The following is a 20767-nucleotide window of genomic DNA, read 5'->3' on the forward strand; positions in this document are numbered from 1 at the left end:
CTAATTTTATAATTTTTATAAGTATATTCTACATTATATTAAAATAGAAGTAATTAATGAATTACATATTAAAATTATGTTTTTTGTGCAAACATATTAAAATTATGTTGAATTGGTAAACCAATATATTTTGAAAAATACTTTCATTAGATAAATAAATAAAATGTCATTCACGTTTAAAGTGACTAAAATATCATTCACGTTTTAAAATGATTAATATTCATAAATTATGTAATAATTTTTACAAAAAAATAAAATTGTTAACATATGTTAAATTAATATTTAGAACTATATATCATCTATTAAGTTATTTTTAAAATGACAGCAATATATTATCATAAATTATTATATACAAAATAATATAAAATTTTATATCTATAAATGAAATGTTACCCGCACAGGTGTGCGGGTTAAAATCTAGTTATTCTTAAGCAGATAACAAAATGGAATTTATATTATAATTTGTGGCGTTGTGGCTATTTATTTTTTCATTTTGGATTAAATTTTTATAATAGTTACCAAGTAATTCTCATTTTACCAAACAAAAAGAAGTAATTCTCATTTTTTCGGAAATGTCACTAACTTTTGTTCAAAGGATTTATGCATTTTCTTGTAGTCGAATGGATATATTGGAAGAACAGGTAGAGTGTCAACATCATAGTGAAGGGAAGAAATCGATCTGTTCTATGTTCTGAACATCATCAACTTCCCTATGTCCCGTATGTTCTTTTCAATTAGACGCCATCTCTCTCTATTTGTCACTCTTTGTGGTTGGTGCTGCTATGGCTTAACTTGACATGAGCGTGTTCATGAGTTTATCGATGTGGGCCTAGGGCCCATGAGTATCCAGTTATATCAATTGAAAACACGGTCACGTGGTAAAATATTAGTCCATGCAACAGGATTTCACTGAAGGAAAATGAGTATTTGTCTTGTTTTATTTCTAATCATGCTTTCTGGTTTAACATAGATTAATGTTTATAGTTAATTTAGTGAGGTTAATAGTAATATTTTTATTATAAACGGTTGTTAACACAAACGAGATTGAGAAAACATGATCTTCATCGTACACATACTCACTACAAAAAAAAGCTTTTTTTACCGGACGAAAAACGCTATCTAACGATATGATAGCAGTTTATGAAACGATGTATCATCGCCCGTCATAGTAGGCCAGACACATCAGATAGCGGGTTTTTGCATTGTTATCGTATTGTCACTACAAGAAAACACAATATTAACGACGGCTAAATTTGTAGTAACTTCTTCGTAAAAGAGGTTTTACAAGGAACTAATGAGGAAATACGTTTCGTCGTTATTCGTTCGTCGTAACGCATATTTCTTCACCAATTCATCGTAAATTAGCGAAGAAAAATTTCGTCGTAAAAACAAAGAACACTATTCGTCGTAAAAACTACGTAAACTTTCCACGTAAGGATGACGCTACATTTCCTCGTAAATTACACGTAAATATTTTCACGTAAAATACTCGTTAAACTTTCCTTATAGTGTTGATGTAAACATTTTGCTTGTTAGTTCCTCGTAACTTTTCGACGTAAAGTAGTCGTAATTTAGCTAAGGATTTACTTCGATTTTGATATTTTCAGAATTAAAAAATATAATAAAATTATTTAATTATTTAATAAAAATCTAATTTAAAAATAAAAATAAATACGAAAATATTTTATACATAAATAAGTTTTGAATAAAATACAACCAACGAAAAGAACAAAAAACTATGGGTCGTTCATCACCCGGTAGAATTCCTCACTCCTCCTCTCTACATCCGCGTTGGCATGTGTGTCGGATGATGACTCACCTGAAATGGGACTTTTTCATCGCATGTTCCTCAACAAGGACTCCCATTCCGGATTTGTCACCGCTATAACGTCCAAGAAGCCCTCGACTCCACCCACACGAGCTGCGCGTCGAGTCCAACTCGTTACGCAGCTGAGTGACTTCATCTTCCCGTCTTTGACCATAAGACGATATCACTTTCGGAGCATCGTTGATGGAACCATTCTCCAACGTACGTCTCTTTTTCTTAGGGACAACCTTAAAAACAAAAAAATAAATATTGTTAGTAAAAAGTTAAAGTTAAATTAAATGAATAATAAAAAATTTAAAATTTCAAAAAATTTACCTCTTCGTAAATTTTACCCACTTCAAGTGTGGATAAGGTGACAGCTAATCCGTTGGTGGACTGCTGGGTCTGGCGGTCTTCAACGTGACCAACCAAGTCGTTGAAGATCTGCTCGGACCTAACATCTGGAAATTGGCCCGCCTTGTTCTTGTGGGTCCTCTCGTAAAGTTACAAAAGAGACGGAAGTTCTCCATCTCTTTGGCCTAAAAAATATTTAAGAAAGTTAGAATATATATATATATATAATTAATTAAATTAAATATTTAATTACCATATCAGTCCGGCGTGGGATTTTTGACCCGTAAAGTAAAGCATCGGTCCGTGGTCGTGCTCATCTACCGTCTGACGGGAGGCGGAGCAAGATTCGGCGACTCTAATGGCGTCAGGATCCCGCCAATAACGGATGAGGCCATCTCACACATCCGTGGTGAGCTCAGGAGGTTTGCCACATTCATACCTCTTCACGATCCAGTCACTCTTTCTGTTGGAGACCGTGTCCAACAAGCGAGTTTGCGCCTTCGCGTTAAACGTTTTCTTCACCCTCTCATTGATCCCCATGGACCAATGGTATTTTTGTTGTAACACGAAAAAAATAAATTAAAAATTAGTTTTAAAAAAATTTAAATTTTAAATCATAAAAAAATTAAAGTATATATAATTAATTAATAGTAACTTACATCGAAAATTTTGACCATGTCTTTCTGACGTGGATCGGCGTCTTTCTCCAGTTTAGATGTGGTTCGGGGAAGTAACCTTTGATCGTCTCGGTTACGTACCGAGCAACACATACGTCAATTCCATATCTGAAAAAAAAATTAAGTATAAATTATTTATTATTGTTAGACAAGTATAAAAAAATTTAAAATATAAAATTTAAAGCGAATTTCCTGTATTTTTAGTAAATTTACACATACTTTGTTTTCTGTGGACCATTTGTAATCTACACTGACTTTTTTTTTTTTTTGGAACAACACTGAATCTTTATAGTTCTTTTGTGTATACTAGATTTTGGGCCAATTTGAAACCATCCTTGTAAACTTATACAGCGGCCATTATAAAATTTCGTCTATTTAGCTAGCTAGCTTAGGAAAATTTATTTAAAAAGAAAAGCAAAAACGATTGTGGGCTGTGTTTTATTTTTTCCTTAAAAATTGTGCCACGTAAATAATGATTGAACTGATGTGAAATTGTGAATAGCTAGAAAGAGAAAAATGGGAGAATTTAATAGTCATCCCTTTGATAATATTGTTATGGTTCAATTCCATGTTCGGGAACGCGCTAGGCGCTAGTCGGGCGGCCGGGTCGGGCCTAACGCCTAGAAAAAAAATCAGAAAATAATCGAAAATTAATCGGGGTCTAATTTTTTAATATTATTTTATAATAATCATAGATATATAAACACAATATGAATATAAACATCCAAATACAGACATAGACAGTGTAAAATACCGTGGTGTAGTGGCTTGTGATGATACTGTCATAGTGCGAGGTCAGTGGTTCGATCTTTGATAAGCACATTTTAAACTTTTTACGCAAAAAAAAATAAAAAACATATAACAGAAGATTCCACATCGGTTAATCATAACAAGAAGAGAGGTTGAAGACATCTATAAATAACACGAGATAGTTTGAGTCTTGACTTGGAATTGGGCTTTACGATTTAAGCTCACATTTAGCCACATAGTTAAAATTATTCTGTTATTAGGCGGATAAAATCGGTTTCAAAACCGATTAATCGCCAAACCGGCCGGTTACGAGGCTTGCCGATTAGCTAAGGCGATTTGGCCTTAGTCGCGGCGTTTGCTTGCCGCCGAGCGCCTAGGCGGCCGATTATGCGGCTAGGCGCCCGCGTTTTTGAACAGAGGTTCTATCAATGGTTTTGTCTTTTTTTTTTTTTTGCCATCTATAATATATTAAAACAGGTAAAAGCCAAAAGAAACCAAACAACAGGACCCAACCCCGGTAAGCCCAAAACAACAGGCCAAAACAAAAAAAAACAACAAACTAAAACATGGCCTCCGGCCCAGCTACCTAGTCGGACAAGCCGACGAAAACACACCTTAGGACTTGCGTGTAGATTTAACCGAAAGAGGAGGACACATGTCATCACCTCAATAATAAGGAAAGACACCCGTCACACGATCATCACACCGTCACCGATCGTGACCCAACCGCGAGGTTACCGTCGGCGAAGACGAAAAGCGACCACGAATTTCGCCAGAACAAGCCTGAATCAGTTCCACACCACCAGATTCAACTGGGACCTTAACCAGAACCACCAAAACCACCTCCAACGACTGTATTGGAAGATTAATGGATTCAGTTTCTTCAATCGTACGCGTCGGAGAGAATCAATCGAACGGAATCGAGATCTCATCCAAGCTCAGGCCCACACTCACCATAACGAACCCTTCACACACCTCGAGCACTCCCGAGGAAACCAAACAACACCACCCAATCTTGCGATACTTTAGCCGGTGATCACCACCGAACACGAACGGAACAACTCGAGATAGAGCTAACAACGCCATCAAAGTTTCATCGCCGGATACGAACACCGATAGTTCCGCCAAAGTAAGGGCGAACCACAAAAATCAAAGCCGGCTACACACCGTCAAGAGGACCGCCGTGTACCAGAATCGGTAATCCCTACTCCGTAGGGAACCACCGCGACTCTCGATCTCTCAAAAAATCTCAGAGAGAGAAGAGAGAGAAAATCTACCATTCCCTTTCTATCAATAGTTTTGTCATCTATTATTCGTATGAAGTAATCATTTATTTTTTTGTTAAAAAAGTAATCTTTTTTTTGTGGCAGAAAAATACCAGGCCAAAATCTATTTTTTCTTTCTGAAGTGCACAACCTTGTTACCTTTTTTTTTTTTATTGCAAACACCATGTTTTATTAATTCAGAGGGAACATGTTAGCTTTTTGAGCTAGCCATCCCGGAATTTCAGAGTTTACATGGGAGAAAATAGAGTTTTGCAAGCGAGCTCCTTTTGCAAAGAGGTCCGCTCTTACATTACGCTCTCTAGCAATGAAAGAAATCAAAAATTCTGTAAAAGATGATACTATATGAATGAATTCATTCCATTCTAAAGTCATAGCTGGCCAATCTTCTTCATCGTTAATCAATTTAACAAGCGGAAGACAAGATATGATATGATGCTTATCGATGCATCTAGATTATAATTAAATGTGTTGATGATTTTGGCAATCATCTTCCAATTAACATAATTTAGTATCTCTAATTTATGATCTGGATCATATAAACCACCTAAATAATGGATCAAGCAAACTAATTAACCACAGTTTAGAAATGTTTTAAGTCCAAATACTATATTCAACCAAATAACAATTTGGTATCTAATGATTAATTCCAAAGGTTGTGAACTCACTTATGTTAAAGGTTGTGTCTTTTCTAAAAGTTGTCAAAACAGTTGTGTTTTTTCTAAAAATTGAATGTTGAAAGGTTGTGTATTTTCTAAAAGTTGTCTAAATAGTTGTGTATTTTCTAAAAATTGTCAAAAAGGTTGTGTATTTTCTAAAAGTTGAATGTTGAAAGGTTATATCTTCTCTAAAAGTTGTCTAATAGTTGTGTCTTTTCGTCCTAAAAATATTTTATAAACATCTTCGTTAATGTGAACGGTTGTGTCTTTTAAATAAAAAAATGTGATTAATCTTCAAAATTTCTCAAATTTTGAAATGATATATCTTCCTATAATTATTTGAATTTTCACGTGCAATAATTATAAAAGGTTGTGAAATAATAATAAAAATCCTAACAGTTTTATCCTTTCACTATAAAAAGTTGTGAAAAATGTCACCAAAGATTGCATCCTTCTATTTCTACAATTGTACCTAACCACTTAGAGCATGCGCATCAAGAGTTCAAGGGAGGGGGTCACACGTTTTCCAAAAAAAAAAAATATTAAAATAAGCATAAATGAAGACTTCGGCTCGTCCCGCCTCTTCCGCGTGAACTCGGGTCGTGACTGTTCAGCGGGCCCCATGCCACATGGCGGCCCGCTATTGGTCACTTTATTTAATTTTTTTTTTAAATCAAACGAAATAAAAAATAAAAAATTAATTTCTTGAACTTCAACGAGCGGTTCGCCGCTGCGCATGCTCTTAACTTTTTAGAAGTTGCACATTTTACTACTCAATACTTATACATTTTAAATTTGATCAATTGTAGATGTTTTACAATTGCAACTTAATTTCTATTAATTGTTATATATACATGTTCGTTGTAAACCGTTAAACTTTTGAAAGATTGCGTACTTTGCCACTCGTACCTTTTCAATTCTATTTAAACAATCTTGGGTGGAATTTTAGACACAAAAAATCAATTATTGGGTGTATCACACATGACGTGATCAAGGAGTTATCTAAGCGTCTCAAGGATTAGTCTGATTGGTAAAATTATGAAATTTACATTCTTCACGTACAAACTTGCATAAGTATTCTAACCTAGACGTCATTAACTTGCACTTTACAATGTTAATGGTGAGAAAGTGATTACAACAAATTTTGTCTTAAATCTGAATATTAATTAATTTTGTTTTACATTGCAGAATCCTTATTAAAATGCATTCTACTTATATCAAAGTCAAAGTAGAACTAACAATGGCAATACAGTGAAAAATTACATTTTCACATTTTTAATTGTTAAACAAAAATTACATTTTCACATTTTTAATTGTTAAACAAATATATGATTTCAAAAACAATTAAAAATAATAAAAATTAGACAACAAAAATGAAAATTAGTTTTTTTTTTAAGTTGGAAGTAAATTTAAACAGTGGATGGTGACATGTGTGTGCTTATCTCCAGCTTTAATTACCAATGCTTATACCTTTGTCTACAGAACGCTGCCGCTTTAGACAAGAAACCAGGAGTTTGCCGTGACTGCCAGGTCATTGGTCCTGTTCTTAGAGAGTTACATTCTCTTAGCTTACTAAACTCTAATTATATCTATATGATTTAAGATTACATCTTCCTATGTTAAAAGTCAAAGTCATAACGATTATCTGTTTCCGTTTGATATGTTGCAAAAACCTCATGAGCTTGACATTGATGCCCTTATGTGTTTATATGATTAGGTGATATGTGTACATGAAAACTGAAATCTATCAACCGAAAACGAGCCAAAGATGTGTATTGTGTTTACAGAATGTCCTAACTGTTACGGTTTGTCTCGCAGCACAGAAGCAATAATTATGATTATAGAAGAGGAAGAAACTAATTCATTGTGGATGCATGGGAAGCTATAGGAGAATGGGTTGCAAGAACATGTTTTTGTAATGTTGCTAGCTTCTTTTTTTGTAATGTTGCGAGCTATGTGTTGTTAATTCTGTATAAACCTAAGAGTTTTCTTCTTTCTTTAAATAGTCTTGACAACTCGATTTCACCTTCCCTACAGGGACGACAACGATACAAACCTCAGTCCTCAGACATGAACCAGTCCCTGAGAAGAACCCTCTTGCCTATGCATTTGAAGAAAAAAAATGATTAAATTTAAATTAAATTATTTTATTATAATTTTATTATGTGTTGTTAATTTTTATAATCATGAATCACATTATTTTGTCATAGATTTTATATTTTAATTTTAATTTGTTTATTAAATATTTCAATGGATTATTTTAAATAAATTAAAACAGCCTTTTCATTAAAAATCCTAACAAATAATAAATTTAATATTTTTAAAATATTTTCAAATAAGAATTTACGTTTTAAGTAAATATAAATTCACTGCTAACTTTGTTTTCAAATATAGCTTTGCATATAAGATTATGTTATAATGCAAAAAAAGATTATTTATAATAAAATTAATGTAAGAATTATATATTGATAACATGGTTAACTTTGTTTTAGCTTGTGGCAAAATACCAGGGAAGAGTAAAGTTCTTCTTTATATATATATATAAAGAAGAACTTTACTCTTCCCTGGTATTTTGCCACAAGCTAAAACAAAGTTAACCATGTTATCAATATATATATATATATATATATATATATTCCTATAAGATTCTAACAAACACGTGTGTGTATAAATAGTAACAATAGCTTCATATTATCTATTTATCTGTCTTAAAATATCTTTAGTTATAGTGATAAAGTTATTTTTTCATTGTGTTAATCATTAGTTTTCCAAAATGGTATTAGCGTAAAACCAATTCAATTTTGAAACAAATATATAACTAAGAGAGAAAATGAGCTCATCTATTTACTCCAATCAATGGTATTTTTTTTAAAAAAAAAGCTATGTTAGTTATTGGTATAACTGAACTAAAGTAAACATTGAGAAAAAGTAAATAGTTATATTTTCTATAAAAAAATATTATAGTTAGACAAGTATATAAATTTTAAAACGAATATCAAAACAAATAAATAAAATTATTATAAAAAACTATGAATGTTAATGCTACTTTAGATAACAGTAAATAAACATATAAAATAAATTTATACTATTAATTTGTTTATTCGTCCCCTCGTAGGGAGGTTTACCCTCGTCTATATATACATTATCGTTCGTGACGTTCGCAGTTAATTATTTTTCATTATGGGGTAACTTTTACAAGCTAGAATCAAAAAAAAAATTAGTTACCAAATACATTCTCATTTTTTCGAGGAAAAAAATTTTCGAGAAATTTCCCCTATAGACGTCTAGTTTTGTTTCTACCAACTTTTGTATTAAAAGGATTTATGAATTTTTCTTTTTCTTGGAGTCGAATGGATATATAAAAAAATTGGTTGGGCTGTCAACATCATAGGATCGAGAAGAAATTGATCTGTTCAATTCAATTAATGTTCTGAACATCAACTTCCCGATGTTCTTTTCACTAAATGTTCATTCGACTACAAATTGCAGTTTTATTTTTGAACATTACAAACTGAAGTTTCCAAACTAATGTTCCCGTCACTATCATATGGCATCAGCCATAGCTCCAGCATACTTTTTTAACTTATAGAAAAAATGTTGATAACATAAAAAATGTCACGAGTCAACATAAATTTTTACTGCTTATGCATCTGTTATTTGATAAGTAAGTACATAAATTTTCGATAAGAGGGAGAAGAAGATTGGACATAAATGTTTTGATATTTTTTTCAAGGTCTATAGATGAATTATGCCAATGGACCGATCCTGAGTCAAATCAATTGTATAGTCTATATATGGTTAGACGCATAGGTTATATATGTATGCATGTTTAAAAAATCACCAAAATTAAAGTACTCCCGAATCATTATAATTGTTTAAAAGCAAATAAGCCCTAAAAAGAAAGTTGTTGACTATAAAACGTGTTGGATTACAGAGTGTGGACCGTCTTTTTGTTTTTTTGTTTTACTTTAAAAAGTGCGCCACGTGAATGATGAGTGAATTGATGTGAACTAAATAAATTGTCCAATAAATTGAAGAATTTTTCCAATAAATTGGAGAATTTAATAGTCACCCCTTTGATAGTTTTTTTTTTATTGAAAGAGAAATAAAAAAGACCTCTGATAGTTCTTTTTTTTTGACATCTGTTGTTTTATCAATAGTTTTAGTTAAATTCATAAAATATATAGAAATCGTTTTTTTTTGGTTGCGGAAAGATACCAGGCCAAAACCTAGTTACTCCGGAGATGATGCTTACCGATGATCGATGGATAGAGATTAATAAATGTATGTGCTGTTGATATCGGCTATCACATTCCAGTAAATATAATTTAGAATCTCTAACTTATGATCTTGATATAAACCACCCCAAATTATGGTGCAAGCAAACAAATTAACCACGGTTTACAAATGCTGAAGTCCAAATATTATCGTTAACCAAATAACATAAATGGTATCCCGTATCTATTTTAATTTTGTGACATTGTGGCTATTTTTTGTGTTCATTTTGGGTTAAAGTTTACAAAGTACAAATATTAGTTACCAAGTGATTTTCATTTTTTCGAGAAAACAAATTTTCATTTGTCTTATACACGTCTAGTTTTGTTTTCACCAACTTTTGTTAAAAGGATTTATGCATTTTTTGTTTTTCTTGTAGTCGAATGGATTATATAGAAAGATCGGGTCGGGTGTCAACATCATAGTATATAGCAGAAATCAATCTGTTTTTTTTTTCAATTAATGTTCTGAACATCAACTCCCTATGTCCCCTATGTTCTTTTCAGTTAATGTTAACTGAAAATCTACATCGAATAAGTAAATTTTAATACTGTATTATCATTTATTTGTTCTTTTATACTAGAATTAGGTACAACGACTTTTGTTATATGTAAAAACCATATAATTTATCAATACATAGTCCATTGCTTTGTGTTGTGTCTCATCTGCATCATAATCATATTTTGGTTTTAAACCCACATTTGTTCATATTAGTGATATTTGAATAGAAGGGCCATAAATTTTTATTACAAAATCATAACTATAAATAATGCGTACTCTAAAGATTGGCTCTTATCAAACGTACCAGATTTTATTAAACTCAAGGATATAAACATGCCAAAAGCAACATTTCTAACTAACTAAAACTGCAGCTGCTTTGTTTGAACATTACAAATTAACTTATGTTTTTTGGGTGTAAATGTTAAGCCCAAACTAATGTTCCCGTCATTATCATATGGCAGCGATCGCTTCAGGCCTCCAGCATCTAATCTATTAAAATAGAGTCCTAATTGAAATTTACCTTGGCATGTTTTAAATTTGGACCTATTGAATATGTTGTGACTAAATAATAAACACACATTTTATATACAATTTTAAAATAATGTAATTTTGTTAACCTAATAATATGCCTAAATTTAATTGTAACATTAACTCATAGTCAGTCGATTCTGATTATTTGTAATTGAATTGTAAAATCAGAAAACCAAACCCTAATTTTAATTTCTGGGTTGTGTATCCAAAGAGAAGAATATGATATCTCAATTTTTGATCAGACCAAAATGTCGTACTTTCTTACCTTGAAGCAGACGTTTTTATAGTCGCGATCGTGTCCGACTCCAAGGAGAAAAAAGTGTTTGTGTTCTGTTTTTCTATATGTCTCTGTGTTTCTTCTGTTATTATCATCGTGGTCTTTTTATAATGCGATTCGAACATATCGATGGTCGTCTCTTTACTCTATCTTGGATCGATGAACAATAGTTAACCTAAATCCATTATTGGTGTAGTTTTCAATTCCAGCGTTATTGAATCTGTTTTCAAATCTCCTCTAACATTCGTTGATGTGATGATATTGGCGTAGATTAACCATTGTATATATGTTTGCTTGCTGATTAATTATATATTGAAGTGACTGCTCTTTGTCGTGATAGCTTTTGTCACTTTTTGTTTTAATTATTATGTTTGATACTGAGTCTTTCTTGTGTTCTTTAACGAGATTGCAAGAAAAAAAAACTATGGTGATTGAATAATCGTAAAACAATTGAAAATTGAGCAATTGGAGGGATTAAAAAAAGTGAGATAGAGTTCAACAAGTTTGTGCGGTAATCTACATGGAACAAACGGAACTTCTGACATAACATTATATTTAAGAACACATATGATCTCCTTCTTCTCTCCAAGCACCAGCATCTCCACCGCCAAAGGCCAACATGGGATGGGAGCTGTTAAAGTGTCACATACATCATTCTCATAGAAATAAATAAAAGAAAAGTAAAAATATCCGCCCAGCAACTACAGTTTTATCATGAGCTATATAAATAATATTATTTTTATTGAATAATAAACGGCTATATAAATAACCAAAAATATCATTAAACAAATTTTAAATAATGAATTATAAATTTAATCTATAAAATAAAAGATCAGTTGCGTGGACGTGCATCTGATAACCAAACCCAAATTCATAAATAATTGAACCGTTTATATATTTTTTGAACCTAAAACTAAAACTATAATCAAACTAAAACCAAACCTAAGACTGAAAAATAGAATCCGGAACAAATCGAAAACCGAGTTTCCATACCTAAATATATTAATGATAATTAATAAATTAATTAACAAAGAATAATTTCGCGCTTTCAAGCGCGGGTACTATCCTAGTAATTTTTTTATCTTAGAGAAAATTCGTTGATAACAGAAAAATATCACGAGTCAACATAATTTTATACTGCTTATTCATCTGTTTTTTGATATTATATTTTTAGTATACTTTCTTTTTACATATTCGACAAGAGGGAGAAAAAGATTGAACATAAATTTTTGATATATTCGTTAAAGTCTATAAATGAATTATGCGTACGTATAATAGTGTATGGACCGATCGAGAGCCATATTAATTGTATAATCTATATGCATAGAGATATAGGTTACACATGTTAGTTTATTAAATAAAAATCAACAAAATTAAAGTACTCCCAGTGGCTTGTTACATGTACAATATATACATCTCATATATCACTATAATTGTTTAAAACCTTTTTGGTCAAAATAAAAATGGTGACTATATATAATATAGCCAAAGAATAACAGGAATATATATAAATGTTGTTGGTTTAGAAGCTATAGCAATTTAGAAGAAACAAAGATAATGGAGGGTTTCATGGTGAAAACTGCCAAGACCATTTGGTGAATAATTAATGTTATAGGAGTGCTAGGTGTGATGCAAAGAATTCAATCACAAACAATGATTAACCTCTAAACACTACTCTAGTGTAATTTCATCCCACGTGCTACACTTTTTCTCTTTTTCATATCTCGATCTGCTTGTTAACGTTGTCATGATCTGCCTATTAACTATATATTCCACAATCATCAACATAAATGATATGCAACCAAATAAATTGTTTGCCATTCATAAACTTGAATACGACATTAGCTGTGTTCGTTTCTTTGCCGCAAGACGCAGCGGCAGCGGCCAAAAATTAAACGGGAATCATGGCAAGACACAACACCGATGACCGCAGCGGCAATTAACAAGCGACGTAGCGTCAAAAAAAGCGAAGCTTTCCGATGTTGCCGCTGACGTCAAAAAAAGTAGCGACCATTGTTCTCCATTTCTCTCTCCTCTCTGCTACTGAAAACAGAGACGCGCGTCATCCGTTATTCTCTATTTCTTTTTGGATACTCTTTTTCCCTTCTATATTTCGCTGCGGCAGCGTTCGATTAACGAACAGGACTATTGTAGCATTAGTCTAGCATTCACAAAAATTTTAATTGATGAAACATCTTCGTTCTCTCTTTTTATACCCATCATCTTCCTTCATCTTCTTCCCAAGTTCTCTGTTTTCTATTCTTCTTCTCTGTTTTTTTCTCATCTTTAACTCTCTTTTTCTTAACTTTCTTTCACATGGCTTTATCTGGCTATGAGGATCAAATCAGTCCCAAGTGGTACTGGTTGTTAATCTTCATCTTGTTTTTTGTTGCTTGTGTAGGCTTTTGCATAGCCTACACATGCAAGTTTCTGATGAAGAGGAGTGAAAGGACCACTGTTACCCCGGTGATGGAGATGGTTCCCGTGCCAGCTCCAGCTTGAACCTGAGGAGCAACAATTTGGAGAAGATGACGAGGCCATCTCCAAGAAGACCAAATGAATTTGTTGCAATAGTTTATGTTTTGTTCTTCATTGTGTTTCTTTAATAAAGAAGAGAACATTTCAGTTATAGCTTGTTTCTCTGTTTAAGAATCTAAGTGTTCTTGCTTTCATCAAGATCCTTTTTAACGGTAATCATAGTTAATGATTAAGTGGAGTTGTATCCGCATATAATATATTTTTGTAACAAAGTTGCAAGTAATAAGAATATACAATAGTACTGAAGCAAATGACCATCAAAGAAGACTAAACTCACCTCTTTAGTAAGATCACTTGCGGCCCAAGAAACAAGCTTATTTTTATAAGAAAAAAGGAAGCCCTAAATTAAGATGTCTCTGACAACCGCTAAGCTCATGTACACAACTAATCTCACTTATCTAGTAAGATCTCACTTGCTTTAGATTTAGAGTTAGGTCATTAGGACGTCTTGAGTTGGCAGTCTCATTAGAGTCAATAGCATCGTCCGGCTTAACTATGACTACGCCAGGTAAAGAAGAAAATTGAGCTGAGAGAAGAAGCTGCAGAGGCAGCGGTAAAGAAGATAGTTGAGCTGAGAGCTCAAGGGAAGAAAAGGAACCATAAGAAGAGATGGTTCAAGAACAAGAGATGAGGCGTGAAGCACAAGAGGCTCACATGAACAAGGTTATGGTGATGGTATGGAGGCAAAGGAAGTTTGTGATGAAGGAGATGCTCAAGAGTTGGATGATGGTGGATTTAAGATCAAGTTTGTGCTAGAAGATTCTAAGAAACCAAAAAGACTACGGTTAGGCCAAGTTGATGGTTAAGAGAAAACCAAACATATAAAGGCAAAGAAAACTGAGGTGAAGGTTAAGAGAAACCAAGAAGACCAAAGTTGAACAAGGCCGAGGTGATGGTTCTTAGAAACAAATAGCACAAGTGGTGATCAAAGGAGAAAAAAAAACAAGGAAGGAGTTGAAACCGGAAGAAGCGATGATCAAAGCCAAGAAACCAACCCGAAGATGAGGAAGACTTGCTTACCTAAGAGAAAGGAAGCAAGGTGAACAAGAAGAAGCTCACCAAAGAGGGAGCAGGAGCTGGTTGCACACGCAGCTAGTGGAGCAGTGAGGAAAGCTCACGAGAACAGAGGAGGCTGGCGAAGAAAACATGTCAAGAGGTGACAGAGAAATTCACACAAGAAGCAGCTCTTGGAGATTCCTCTCAATAGGGAGATGAGAATCACAAGAGAAGAACAAGAGAGAGGGATCAAGTCCCTAAATGGAGTTGGAGATTTAATCAAGGATTCAAGAGGAGCTTAGAAGAAGCTACAAAGGAAAAAGAAGAAGAAGGGTGAAGAGCAAGAAAAAAAAATCACTTGCGGAACAAGTTTAATTATTTTTATAAGAAAAAAGGAAACCCTAAATCAAGATGTCTCTTACAACCGCTAAGCTCAGGTACACAACTAATCTCACTTATCTAGTAAGATCTCACTTGCTTTAGATTTAAGTTAGATCATTAGGACGTCTTGAGTTGGCAGTCTTATTAGGTAAGGAAGGGCACACTTCACATAGCCACATGGGAGGCTTATAACAATTCATTATCTTATCATCATCGTCATTACTTTCGCATATATCACAAAGCTTCTTCTTCTTCTACATGTAGCAAGTAAGAACAAGACTAATCAAGAATCACGATGATGGAAAGTAAGTAGTGGGAAATGCATTTTCTTGACATCAATTGCACCAATAACTTGGTTTAACTTCTTACCTTATAGTTGGTAACGCTTTTCTCTGTAGAAGAAGAAGAAGGTAGCGTTGTTTCTGATCCACTTCCGTTGTCGTCCGTTAATACCGATCAAAGGGTCTTCATTGGCGTCGACTGAGAAAAGAGGTTTCGGTTTAAGAAGAAAGAGGGAAGAAGATGATCTTTTTCTTGGGACGCAAGAAACAGAGCAAAGACAACTTCTTGTGACTTCTCTCGAAACCTAAACTTACTCTTTGATCTGTATAGGAAAGAAAAGTTTGGCACAATCAAGTGGTTATGTTTATAAGTAAGAAAAATGTAAGCAATATTTTAACCGTTTCATTATTCATAAATTCTACAATCAACCTTCAGGACGTGATAGTAACAAAAAGACATGAAACTATTACGTGTTAAAACAAACAAGAATACATTCGTGTTAATGTAGTATAACAAAGTAGCAATGACATAGAAACAAGTAAACAAGAATTTACAAGAGTACTGAAGCAAATGACCATCAAAGAAGTCTAATCTCACTTATTTAGTAATATCACTTGCAAACCAATAAACAAGCTTATTTATAAATAAAAAGATATCCTAAATCGAGATGTCTTTGACAACCGCTAAGCTCAGCTACACAGCTAATACTTCCTCTGTTTTTTAAAGAGTGTCACTTTAGAGTTTTTTTCTTGTTACATAAAAAATGTGGTTTTAGATTTCTAATGTAATTTTTACTTACTTTTAGCTGAATATTAATTGTAAAATGCATTAATTTAATAAATAAATTTATTTATTTTAAATACTATTAGTCAATTATATATAATTAATAAAAACACAAATATATTTTAATCATTTTCTTAATATGTGTAAAAAATGTATAAGTGACACTTATAATGAAACGGAGGAAGTATCACTTATTGATACAGAGCATCTATCTATCGTATGGTCATGCTTGCCAAATAAGTAACGTGGTTTATATATGTTAATAAAGTTTGCCTTCTATTGTATATTTGTATTAGTTTTTATTTGTGGATAATTATAAATCCTTAATAGATTAGGATACAAAGATATGACTACGATCTCATGGGTGTAGTATAAATAAGTTGATATATAGCTTTGTACAAATTATTGATATTTTGAATAAGAGAACCCTAAAACTTTCAGTTCTTCTTCCTTGTCTTCGATATTCTTTAAAATTAATGAATACCAAGAACTTTCATTTGAACAGTCATTCTTCGGAATCCACGGTCATCGAATCTTCGTCGAACGGCCATTCCTCCTAGAATCAACGATCTTCGAGCCTATCCAGCTTGGCGCTGCGCCAATTTGGTATCAGAACCGCAATTCTAGTAAAGTAATGTTTAAGATCTAAAGTATAATCAAAGAGAATTATATATTTCTAATTAGTCTTTGAAATTTTGCTCGACTGATGATACTAATTATTCACTTATGGCACACAAATATCTTAAGACTGATGAGTCATTGACTACAATTTAGTTGGTCTTCCCACGTTGACTACTCTTAATCAATTTACATTATAAAGTTTCAAAATTAAAATGCCATTTAGTATGAACCCAAAATTTTCGCATATACCCAATTAATAAAATACTATTTAAATACTTCTGTTTTTCTTTATATTTATATTGTTCTGTTTTTTTTTTTGTAAGACCCTAAGAATATCTTAGTCTTTTTTTTAACGACGTCAGAATATCTTAGTCTTTTTTATATGTCAGAATATCTTAGTCAGATAATCCGTATCAGTGTCTAATCAGTATATGCCTGACAAATATATCTGAGTTAGAATATCTGTCCCAGAATCATTCAAATAAATCTGAGTCAGAATATCTCTGTCCCGATATTATGTGACATTCAGTTATATATGAGTCAGAATATCTGTCCCAAACATTAAATATGTGTGCCATTAAAATATACAGTATTGGTTACTATACTATGTAGCCTCGTTCGGGCCTTGTTGGGCTTTAGAATATAATGTTCAGTAAAAATAGAATGGACCTTACTAACAAATATGTGGGCTGTACGAGCTTGGACTGGTTCTTATAGAAGTTGCTTTTTTGTGGGCTAAAACTTTTGTTCACGTATAACTGTTTCGTAGAAGAATGGTAACAATGGAAGTAACCGACTCCACTGACAAACATTTTTTGATTAACAACAAGTAAATAACAATTAAAGCAGAAATAAATAATAATTTAATAGTAAATTAGTAAATTACCTATTTGGATGTATGTGTTCAAAAGGAATCTGGTTGACTATATATATATAAGCTAAACTAGAGGAGTCTAGTAAAAAAAAACAAAAACAAAATTCTTCAATAGATAAAAACATAAAATGGAGAGTTTCTTTGTTGAGGCAGTGAATGCAATATGGTGGATAGTTGTTGTTGGAATCATCGGTATGGGGTACCATGCATACGGTGGAGCCGTGGTGGAACAGTGGAGGATGCGGAGATATTTAAGGAAGCAAGGCGTGAAGGGTCCTCCACCGTCGATCTTTAACGGCAATGTATCGGAGATGAAGAGAATCCAGTCAGAGACTAAACATTATTCCGGAGATAACATCATTTCTCATGACTATTCTTCTTCTATCTTTCCCTATTTCGAACACTGGCGAAAACAATATACGGTTTTGCTTTCGATCTTTATTTTTGGTCAATAAGTTGCACTTACTGAATCAAAATGGTGACATCAGTATGAATAGTAGGATCATATATATACTACTAATATACACTTTTAAGTATAATACTATATGACATGGGTTTTTTTTTGTGTTCGAATCTCTTTACATCGTTTCACACAAATGCACACATGCATCGTTTAACACAAATTGTTGTTTCTATGGACCATGGTACAAAAATCAAAATCTCTACAAATCCAAACATAAACAGATATATATATGCAAGTGAAATTTCATTTTTGTAATGGATCAGTTATTAATTTTGTGTATTAGAGTTTGCACTGCCTATATCATCGTATTTACAAAACATAAGAAAACTTTCACTGGAAAAAATAAGTATCTCAAAAATTAAATTATAAATGATAACAAATATAAAGTAAGTATTTTAAAACCTTAAAACAATATTTTAAAACTTCAAGTTCGAAAATTCACCCCATAAAATATTATTACCAATAAGTTCTTATAGAATACGGTCTAACTAAAGTAAAAGTACTATCTTTGTGTCATATGCGTTTCACTTGCATACACAAAAAGATAACCTTACAAATTTACAATGCTTTTTTCATAGAAGAAGAAAAATCAAATCTATATATATAAATCCTAAATGGCATATTCGAATTCGAGATGAAATCTTGAGTTCTTGCAAGAATGGCATTCCAGACGCAGAAACAATTCCAAACCTCAAAACGGTAACTCTTTTTTTTTATATCAATTTTAAGAAAATAAAGCAATTAGGAGATATTAATTTGAGAATATGTTTGGATATTACACAATCTTATATACAAAAGCATTTGAGAATATGTTCTGGTAGCAATATGAATTCTTGTTTATTATGTACATTAATATAAAATTAAGGTGACTATGGTAATCCAAGAAACAAGGAGACTATACCCACCAACCCCAATCGTGGGAAGAGAAGCATTCACGGACATAAGACTCGGAAACCTAGTGGTGCCAAAAGGAGTGTGCATTTGGATTCTTATTCCCGCCTTGCACCGACACGGTGAGATTTGGGGAGAAGATGCAAACGAGTTCAAGCCAGAGAGGTTCAGTGAGGGAATCTCTAAAGCTTGCAAATACCCTCAGTCATACATGCCATTCGGCTTCGGACCAAGAACATGTTTAGGCAAAAACCTTGCTATGATGGAAGCCAAGGTGCTTGTGTCACTTATTGTGTCAAAGTTCAGTTTTACTCTGTCTCCAACATATCAGCACTCTCCAAACCACAAACTGCTTGTGGAGCCTCAACATGGTGTTGTTATTAGGACTAGAGATTTTTTCCGCGCTTCGCGCGGATTGTGTCTTATAAATTTATATTATTTATAATATTATTTGTCGGTTTTTTCTTTTACATTAACTTCTTGTCTTTTCAATGTTAGTTTTTCTTAATTTAAATTTATATGTTTATAGTTTTTCATTTTTCTTGTTGTAGATGGAGAATTATTTTTTTTATTGATGGTTTTTTGTATGTGATAAACTTTTTGAAATTTTAAAATAATGTTATATATAGTACGATTAACACATTAAAGAAGAGAAACATATTCAGACACATTTTACACAGGTTTTATATGCATAATTTTAAACATTATATATGTATATATTATAAGTTTGAAACATGTAAATGCTTTCTAAAGCTAAATACTTGTTCTGAGTTTACATAACTTATCGAAAGTTTTATCTCTTTTTAAATTCAAATCACAGAAAAAAATATCAAAAAGTCAGTATATATGGGTTTTTTGGGCTTTTAAATCAATACTGAAAAATTACATGAATCAGATAACAACAGTTTTTTAAACAACTATAAAATTTGACCGAGCCAAAGATTTTCACACAATATGTTATTTCTTCTTCAAATTGCGAAGAGTCTATAGGCACAAGAAAAAAAAATCATAATTTTTGTTTTCACTTATATAACATTTTTCCTCCTTTACACACGGAGTTTATTACACTGCTATAAGCAATGGAGAACTCTATTCATATAAGATTCACATCTATGCATTTTGACAAAGAAGAATTTTAGCCATCTTTAGTTTCGGAATGGCCCAACTTCAGTCATATACACTATATTTTCTCTATGATTCAAATCTTACAATTTTAATATATGTGCAGATTTTCATGTGAAAAAGCACGCACGCCATCTATCATTCAACCTATTACTTTTTCTAAAGTAAACACTATAATCCTCGTTTGGTTAGCTCCACAAACTAATCTCTTTGGATCAGTTTACTAAAAAATATGGATACTAATGTCAGAAAAAATATAAACACTATCAGCAATAAATATTGGCACAAGACTATTTGGTTCAAAGAACATATTCCACGTGATGTGTTTATATCAAGGCTGGCTTTGCGGAGAAGACTGCCAACCAAGGATCGCTTGAGGCGTTGGGAGTTAAATGTCTCTGGAACGTGTGTCCTTTGTAATCTTGAAATAGAGACTCACCATCATCTCTTCTTTGAGTGCTCTTTCTCTCGCTTGATATGGGAGCTTTTTGCTCATGAAGTTTGGATTTCTCCTCCGGCTGATCTACACTCTGTTGCAAGCTGGATCAATCAACCTCGCATCAATGCAGATGCGCATGCTACTCTAGTCATGAAGCTCTACTTTCAGTCAGCCATCTACCTGCTGTGGAAAGAGCGTAATGCTCGTGTGTTCACAGCTGTCTCCTCACCTTCATCAGTCATCCTTGCTTCTCTCGACCGTAT

At 32.7% G+C, this 20767-nt stretch overlaps 1 protein-coding gene across 1 annotated transcript; it reads left to right on the forward strand.

Annotated features, from left to right (window-relative positions):
• The first annotated feature begins 213 nt into the window (after positions 1-213).
• On the forward strand, positions 214-19505 carry LOC103854846 (cytochrome P450 714A2-like). The gene is made up of 3 exons (XM_033285323.1): positions 214-18036; positions 18597-18751; positions 18918-19505. The coding sequence occupies exons 1-3, from the start codon at positions 17718-17720 to the stop codon at positions 19386-19388; spliced, it is 945 nt and encodes a 314-aa protein (XP_033141214.1). The 5' UTR covers positions 214-17717; the 3' UTR covers positions 19389-19505.
• Positions 19506-20767: the final 1262 nt, after the last annotated feature.

Source organism: Brassica rapa, chromosome A02 (genome assembly GCF_000309985.2).
Source record: "Brassica rapa cultivar Chiifu-401-42 chromosome A02, CAAS_Brap_v3.01, whole genome shotgun sequence".
Classification (NCBI taxonomy): domain Eukaryota; kingdom Viridiplantae; phylum Streptophyta; class Magnoliopsida; order Brassicales; family Brassicaceae; genus Brassica; species Brassica rapa.